The following is a 7,128-nucleotide window of genomic DNA, read 5'->3' on the forward strand; positions in this document are numbered from 1 at the left end:
ATCAAGAAGAAAAGAAATAATGTTCTAATGCATTGTAAAAGTTAATGAAGAGTCACATATTACAGTTAGTGCTGAGACTAGTGCAGTTAATGTTGTATTAAATGGATCACTTGGAATTGCTGTTGCTGAAGGAGTAGAAGCAGAAATGAAATTAGCACCAATTGGAGTTGTTGCTAAAGCACAAATGCATCCACACGTGGATCCAAAAGCATTTGTAGAACGTATATTAAAATTAAAAGAAGGAAAAAAGTTAGCAGTTAACACACCAGCAATTTATATTAAATGGAACTATAAAGCAGAAGAATTTTCATTACCAATAACATTTACATGTTGGCCAGCAGAAGCACAAAATGGATTAACATTGTCAATGTCATATGAAGCAACACAAGAATTGAAAGATGTTGTTGTTGAAATACCGAATCTTGGACCAATTACTGTAATTAGTATTGATGGTAATTTAGAAGTTACTGATAAAATACAATGGATTATTGGAGATATTAGTGATGGAAGTAATGGTTCATTAGAAATTGAAATTTCTGGAGAAGGATTGGAAACATCAAGACTCTTCCCTATTTCTGTTGAATATCTTCATGAACACACTCTTACTGGAAATGAGGTTGTAGAAGTAATTTCAAATGGTCAATCAATAGAATTTGAAAAAGAAGTTATGTTGAATGCAACATATCAAATAATACCTTAATTAGTATTGAAATAATAGAATTAGATTCTTTTTTATAAATGGAAAGGAAATAATTATTTTAACCAACACTGATTTAAAATATCAATTTATTGTAGAGAGTCTTGAATTTGATGGAGAAGTTGTTCTTTATTTTCTAAGAATTTCTTTTTCTCTAATAAGAGATTTTGTAACGTGAAAAGGTGTAAATTTTCATTTTCAAGATTGTCTTGTATTGGTACCTGGATCGAGGCAATCCAGTCATAAGAAAAATCATTGTCTTTTAAAAATTGAATCAAGGCCTTAGAAACACTTGAGTTTGGTATGTTAAGTTTAACTATAAAATCACCACGTTCTTCACTATTTTGTTGTTTTAATAATCCAAGTGAAGGGAAAGTATAATGGTCAGAAGTAAGTTGAGAAAGAGGAATGTCTAAGACTTGTCCATTAATATAATCAATAGAAATGTTATTTGCTGTTATATCTTCTAAAGTAATTTCTCTTGTACATACCAAGTTAGAATCATTATTTGGATCAATAAAAAAGTTAGGATGATCTAAGACACTTAAACGAAACTTAAATGATACATCTCTAACTAAATCTGTGTATGAATAAATAACGTTTTGTTTTAATGAAGAATTAAGTTTTATTTTTACCTCAGTTGATTGGTTTTTTGATTGAGAAGATTCAGTTTTTTCAATTCCACTGTAATAGTTTTCTAAGCTCAAAACATAAGTTTTAATGTTATCTTTTTGAGGTTCAGCAGCAAAAAACATTAAATCTTTTTAAGTTGTTCAAGTTCTTTTTTTTTTTAAATCTTTTATTTTTTTTATGTAATGTTAAATTTTATTTATTCTATACAAAAAAGTTATCAAAATATTAGAGCTATGTAGTGATCAAAACACTGGTTGTTTTTACATTAACTCAAATTATCTTTGTGTTTTAGTAAGTGGAAATGTTTCTTCTTTTTTATTAAAATAATTTTATTACTTATATTTTTATTTTCATAATGGTTATTTCACTAAAAAACGAATTTTTTAATATATTAACTAATTTATAATTTTATTAGTATAATAAATTTTTTTATTAACAAATTATAATTGTTACTATAATAAATATAATTATTATATTAGAGAATATATTACTAATTTTCAATTATATTATTCATTAATTTTTTGTTATTCTGATAATTATTGACTATAATTGACAATACTTCTATTCATAATTAATACAAATTAAAGGGTAATAAAAAAATACTTTCAAGATATTTAATTTTCATAATTTAATTATAAATTATTGTTATATTAAACAGATTAAGATTTTTATAGATATTTTACTTCTATAAAAGAAAAAAGAATATACAGAAAATTGTTTACATACATTAAAAAAAGATTGATATGGTTTTATTAATTAAATAAATTATAAAAAAAAATAATTGTTTTAAGTAAAATTTTCTTATTTTCAATAAATAAAAATAGATTTAAACTCCTTTAAAAATTAAATAAATAATAAAAAAAAAGTAATTAATTAATTTTAAAGAATTTATTAAGTTGTTTTATAGAATCATTTCCCCATTTCCAAACAATTGGACCATTTTTAAAGAAATGTTTTTTATCTATGTCATTCCATGATTGAGTAAGTAATTGGAAGAATTGAGCTAATTTTTTGTTATATGACGTCCATTCTTTCTTTTCTTCTTCATCACAAACTCCAATGATTTTTTCAATTAGTTGAATTTCCTATAAATAAGGTAATGATTAATTCACCCATTAGAATAATTATAATTATATTGAAATAATTAACAAACTTCATCAACGGTAAGTTCTTTTGAAACATAAAGTAAAAAGAGTTGTAAAAATTTATCAGATGGATTTAATAATCCCCAATTACTTAGTGCTGTAGAAATAACCATAATTAAATCATCCCAACCTAAAGAATATTCATGTTGAAGATATGTCAAAACGTATGACAATTTCTTTGCTCCTTCAGCATCATTTCCAAAGACATAAATAGCAGAATTTTCTGCTGGTTTACCATCTATATTACATTCAACTTCAGGAGTATTTTGAAATCCACCTAAATACTCACTAACATGAAATATATCTTGATCACATAAATCATTGTATATAAACTCTGCAATATCTCTCAAATCTTTTCCTTCAAATAATAATTTCATAATTGAATATCCAAATGCTTGACCTACATCTACACCAAGAAGATACATTACTTCTCCAAATAAATTTAATGGAACTTGTTGTGATTTGATAGTATTTTTAATTGTTTCCCAATCTGCAACTGATGCAAGTTGTTCAAATACTTCAAACATTTTCTTTGATTCTGTACTGTTCATGAAATTTTTAATGAATTTTGAGATGTTAATAAATTTGTTATTTTATATTTTTATGAAAAATATATATACTAAAAACTACAAAATCACTTCAATGAAATCAATTATTATTCTTATCTTTTGTATTTCTTTACTTGTTTATTCAAAAAAAATAGATGACATTTTAAAAGAAATTGATGATGAACAATCTCAAGATAATTTAAATAATGGAATTTATGAACTAACATCTCAAACTTTTAGAAAAATGGTTAATGAAAAAAATTATACATTTGTTATGTTCTATGATCCAACTTGTCCTCATTGCAAAAAACTTATTCCTCGTTTTAATCAACTTGGCATTATTCATAATAACCAACCAAACTTTAGATTAGCCCGTCTTGATTGTGATTTATATCACTCATACTGTCATAAACAAAGTTTCTTAAAAGGGTATCCATCATTGTTTTTGTTCTACAATAATTATATTTATCCTGAATATTCTATGTCATACTCACCTGAAGCAATGAAAGATTGGATCGAATTGATGATTAAAACAACTAACAAAGATGAACATTTTGATGAACATCTTCAAAAGGTTGAACTTTAATTCATTTAATTAGTATTAATCATTGCATCAAGTTTTGTTTGAATAGTTGAAGTCATTTTAATAGCATTTGATACTGGTTGATTAGTTTGTTGTGATAATTTTTTTGTTAATGAGTTGATATCATTAACAAGCTTTTCAGAGTCACTCACACTCTTTAAGGATGTTTCATTAAATACATTATTCATTTTCTTCATTTCATTTCCATGTTTTTCAATAGTTACATCTAATTCATTTCTTGCATGAAGCACTTTATCTTTATACTCGTTTAATATTTCAATCATCTCTTCTGAGTATTCTTTCATTTGTCCTTCTGAAATACACTTCATTAATGCCTCTTCATCAAGTTTTAATTGTGTTTCAATAAAATTGAATTGTTTTTGAATATCAGTATATTTTTGAACTTTTTCCTGATCTACTTATTGAGTATTTTTCTAATGATAATTAACTCTTTAACAAACGAAATTTATCTACAATTTGGAAATTAGTTTGTATTTGTTGGGCAGTACTCATGTAATTATTTATTTTCAATTATTAGTTTTGTTATCAATACAACTCTTTTTATTAATTATTAATTATATTATTAATTATTATTATTAATATTTAACCAAAAAGACTCAAAAATCTCATTTCAATGTCTTCTGGATACAAACCTGGTAAGAAAAGAAAAGTACAACCTGTTCAACCAATTAAGAAAGAGTTAGTTGATTTTTATGGGTGTCAAATACCTAAAGAATATGAACCTTATTTACAAAGAACAAATGTTTCTTTGATAATTAAAAAAGGATTTATTAATGGAATGAAAAATGATGCAGAGATGTTTTGTAATGATGATTTATTTGAACTGTTAATGAATGAATTACTTAATGAACAACCTGGCGCATCATTTTCATCTTGTGTAAGACAAACTGCAAATGTAGCTACATTACCTGGAGTTATTAAATCATTAGCTATGCCAGATGCTCATAGTGGTTATGGATTTTCTATTGGAGGGGTTGCTGCTATGCGATTAGATGATCCTAATGCTGTTATTTGTCCTGGAGGAGTTGGATTTGATATTAATTGTGGCGTACGATTATTACGAACAAATTTAGATGACAAGGATATTGAACCTCATTTAGTAGAACTTGCAGATGCACTTCAAAAGAATATTCCCAGTGGAGTTGGAACAACATCTAACCAAACACTAACAGAAAAGGAAATGAATGAAATTATGAATGAAGGCTTGGAATGGTTAGTAAAAAAAGATTTAGCATGGAAAGAAGATTTAGTTTATTGTGAGGAAAATGGTAGAATTATTAATTCTGATCCACATCTAGTTAGTCAGAAAGCACGAGGAAGAGGTAGAAATCAACTTGGAACATTAGGAAGTGGGAATCATTATTTGGAAATACAACGAGTAGATGAAATTATGGACATGGAAGCAGCTAAACAAATGGGAATTTCACATATAGGTCAAATATGTATTATGATTCATTGTGGTAGTCGTGGATTAGGTCATCAAGTATGTCAAGACTTTGTTGATCTGTGTGTAAATCAAAGTAACAAAAACGAAGTTGATATTCAATTAACAGGTGTTCCTTTTCAATCTGACAATGGTCAAAAATATTTTAAAGCAATGAATGCAGCAGCAAATTATGCCTTTGCAAATAGAGGAATGATTTCATATCATGTACGTTGTACATTTGAACAAGTTTTTAAAAAATCACCAAAAGATTTAGACATGCATTTAGTTTATGATGTTTGTCATAATATTGCAAAAGAAGAAATTCATTTAATTGATGGTAATGAGATAAAATGTATTGTACATCGAAAAGGAGCTACTCGTGCTTTTGCTCCTTTAAACCCAGTTATTCCCGATGCATATAAACCCATTGGACAACCAGCAATCATTGGAGGAAGTATGGGTACATGTTCTTATATGTTAGTTGGTACACAAGAAGGAATGAAAAAAACATTTGGATCAACTTGTCATGGAGCAGGACGTAAGATAAGTCGAGTAAAAGCAATGAAAGATATTTCTTCTAATAGTGTTGTTGAAGAAATGAAGAAAAAAGGCATTGAACTAAGAATAACAGATCCAAAACTAGCTGCTGAGGAAGCTGATGGTGCTTACAAAGATGTAAAAGAGGTAGTAGAGACATGTCAGTCAGCTGGAATATCAAAGATTGTGTTTAAGTTGAAGCCATTGATTGTAGTAAAAGGATAATTTAAAAAGGACTGTCTTTATCTCTTTAATTATTTTATTTGACCCTTTTAAATTTATCTTATATTCAACAAAAACTAATATCAATATTTTTAGTGCTTAATTCATTATATTATAAAAATGAGAGAAGTTCTGAATAAAAAGAACTCTCTTATGGAACGAATAAATTAACTTTTCCTAGCCTTTTTTTTTCAAGTGATATCTTTAATTTCTTAAAATTTGATGAGTTTATAATATCGACTAGTATTTCTATGCTAACACACTACTGAATACAATGTTTATATAAATAGTTATTATTAAAAATATAAGAAATGGAAATACTATTTATTTATCTAAGAATAATACTAAATAAACAAAAAAAAACTATTACGATATTTTGCATTAACACTTCTCTTAGTTTATTTTGAAATCAATAAAAGAGAAACAAACAAAACTAGAATTCATGAGTTATAAAAGATATAAAATATCTCAGTGTTATAATTATTGGACTTTATTTCTATTGAATACAATTACTTATTTTGATGAAGCACTCATTCAAAAAGCAATCATTTAAGAAGACAGTCAACAATAACGTTGAAGATGTTATTCACATCAGAAATATTTGCTTCTAGGCCATCTAATGTTGATTCACTTACAATTTTTACCACTCGAGTTTCATTATTTGATTCGTCCATTTCAAGTTTCTTCAGAGTAATAGCAGCCTTCTTTTCAGAAACTTTTGTATCAATATAAGGTTGAGGTACATCTTTTCCAATCATATTTTCTAGTGGTAATGAATAAATTTCACTATTCTTTGTCACTGCACAAATGTATTCAAGACCAGTGACTGTAGTGTAGAACACCATTGATGTTATTTCTGTATCTATTCTCCATACAGCAACTGGTTTTATGTCACCTATTTTCATTAAGAAAACATCCCAATGTCCAGTATTTTTATTAACAAATAAATATAAATTTAATGTACGATGTGCAGCAATGAGAATTGGAGTACAAAGGAATGATTGATAAATCTTTCTAGAAAGAAGATCATATATAATAACACCTTGTTTTGATTTAGTGAGAATGTATTGTGAATTGGATAAAAATTGAACTTCAACAGGTATAAATTCTTTATTGTGTTGTTCATATGGAATAGGAAGTGAAAATAATAATTTATTTGATAAAACATCCCATATAGTAATTGCTGTTTTAAATGAAACTGCCATAACACTACCATCTTTAGATATAGATGCTGAATATGATGGTTCTCCATAATAAGCACCAATAGATCTACATTTCCATGTTATATTTGATCGGACTTCTCCTTTTGTTTTAAT

At 26.6% G+C, this 7,128-nt stretch overlaps 7 protein-coding genes across 7 annotated transcripts in view, besides 10 other annotated features; 3 read left to right on the forward strand and 4 right to left on the reverse strand.

Moving 5' to 3' along the window:
- The window catches only part of EDI_260740 (coatomer subunit delta, putative), a gene marked incomplete at both ends in the record, with an annotated part of 851 nt that extends 151 nt beyond the window's left edge, over positions 1–700 (forward strand). Inside the window, one exon of the mRNA XM_001738115.1 lies at positions 51–700. Coding sequence (XP_001738167.1) covers positions 51–700 — 650 coding nt within the window. The remainder of the gene's footprint in view (positions 1–50) is intronic.
- Positions 701–786: 86 nt separating this feature from the next.
- On the reverse strand, positions 787–1,452 carry EDI_260750 (uncharacterized protein; the record flags this gene model as incomplete). The annotated part of the gene is made up of 1 exon (XM_001738116.1): positions 787–1,452. The coding sequence occupies one exon, from the start codon at positions 1,450–1,452 to the stop codon at positions 787–789; it is 666 nt and encodes a 221-aa protein (XP_001738168.1).
- A 26-nt stretch (positions 1,453–1,478) lies between these two features.
- Positions 1,479–1,531: a sequence feature (AT_rich).
- Positions 1,532–1,641: 110 nt separating this feature from the next.
- Positions 1,642–1,681: a sequence feature (AT_rich).
- An 8-nt stretch (positions 1,682–1,689) lies between these two features.
- Positions 1,690–1,849: a microsatellite.
- Positions 1,731–1,907: a microsatellite.
- Positions 1,908–1,940: 33 nt separating this feature from the next.
- Positions 1,941–2,225: a sequence feature (AT_rich).
- EDI_260760 (uncharacterized protein) lies at positions 2,200–3,026 on the reverse strand (the record flags this gene model as incomplete). Its single annotated transcript, XM_001738117.1, has 2 exons — positions 2,200–2,415; positions 2,484–3,026. The coding sequence occupies 2 exons, from the start codon at positions 3,024–3,026 to the stop codon at positions 2,200–2,202; spliced, it is 759 nt and encodes a 252-aa protein (XP_001738169.1).
- Positions 2,450–2,478: a sequence feature (AT_rich).
- A 25-nt stretch (positions 3,027–3,051) lies between the features above and the next one.
- Positions 3,052–3,094: a sequence feature (AT_rich).
- Positions 3,095–3,117: 23 nt separating this feature from the next.
- Positions 3,118–3,609, forward strand: EDI_260770 (protein disulfide isomerase, putative; the record flags this gene model as incomplete). Its single annotated transcript, XM_001738118.1, has 1 exon — positions 3,118–3,609. The coding sequence occupies one exon, from the start codon at positions 3,118–3,120 to the stop codon at positions 3,607–3,609; it is 492 nt and encodes a 163-aa protein (XP_001738170.1).
- Positions 3,610–3,614: 5 nt separating this feature from the next.
- On the reverse strand, positions 3,615–4,119 carry EDI_260780 (uncharacterized protein; the record flags this gene model as incomplete). Its single annotated transcript, XM_001738119.1, has 2 exons — positions 3,615–4,021; positions 4,068–4,119. The coding sequence occupies 2 exons, from the start codon at positions 4,117–4,119 to the stop codon at positions 3,615–3,617; spliced, it is 459 nt and encodes a 152-aa protein (XP_001738171.1).
- Positions 4,120–4,136: 17 nt separating this feature from the next.
- Positions 4,137–4,210: a microsatellite.
- Positions 4,211–4,240: 30 nt separating this feature from the next.
- Positions 4,241–5,815, forward strand: EDI_260790 (uncharacterized protein; the record flags this gene model as incomplete). Its single annotated transcript, XM_001738120.1, has 1 exon — positions 4,241–5,815. One exon carries the CDS (start codon positions 4,241–4,243, stop codon positions 5,813–5,815), a length of 1,575 nt encoding a protein of 524 aa, XP_001738172.1.
- A 274-nt stretch (positions 5,816–6,089) lies between these two features.
- Positions 6,090–6,120: a sequence feature (AT_rich).
- Positions 6,121–6,357: 237 nt separating this feature from the next.
- EDI_260800 (uncharacterized protein) overlaps positions 6,358–7,128 on the reverse strand; it is a gene marked incomplete at both ends in the record, with an annotated part of 1,258 nt that continues 487 nt past the window's right edge. Inside the window, one exon of the mRNA XM_001738121.1 lies at positions 6,358–7,115. Coding sequence (XP_001738173.1) covers positions 6,358–7,115 — 758 coding nt within the window. The remainder of the gene's footprint in view (positions 7,116–7,128) is intronic.
- Positions 6,741–6,772: a sequence feature (AT_rich).

Source organism: Entamoeba dispar, genomic scaffold, assembly GCF_000209125.1.
Source record: "Entamoeba dispar SAW760 scf_1105229461103 genomic scaffold, whole genome shotgun sequence".
In the NCBI taxonomy this organism is placed as follows: Eukaryota; Evosea; order Mastigamoebida; family Endamoebidae; genus Entamoeba; species Entamoeba dispar.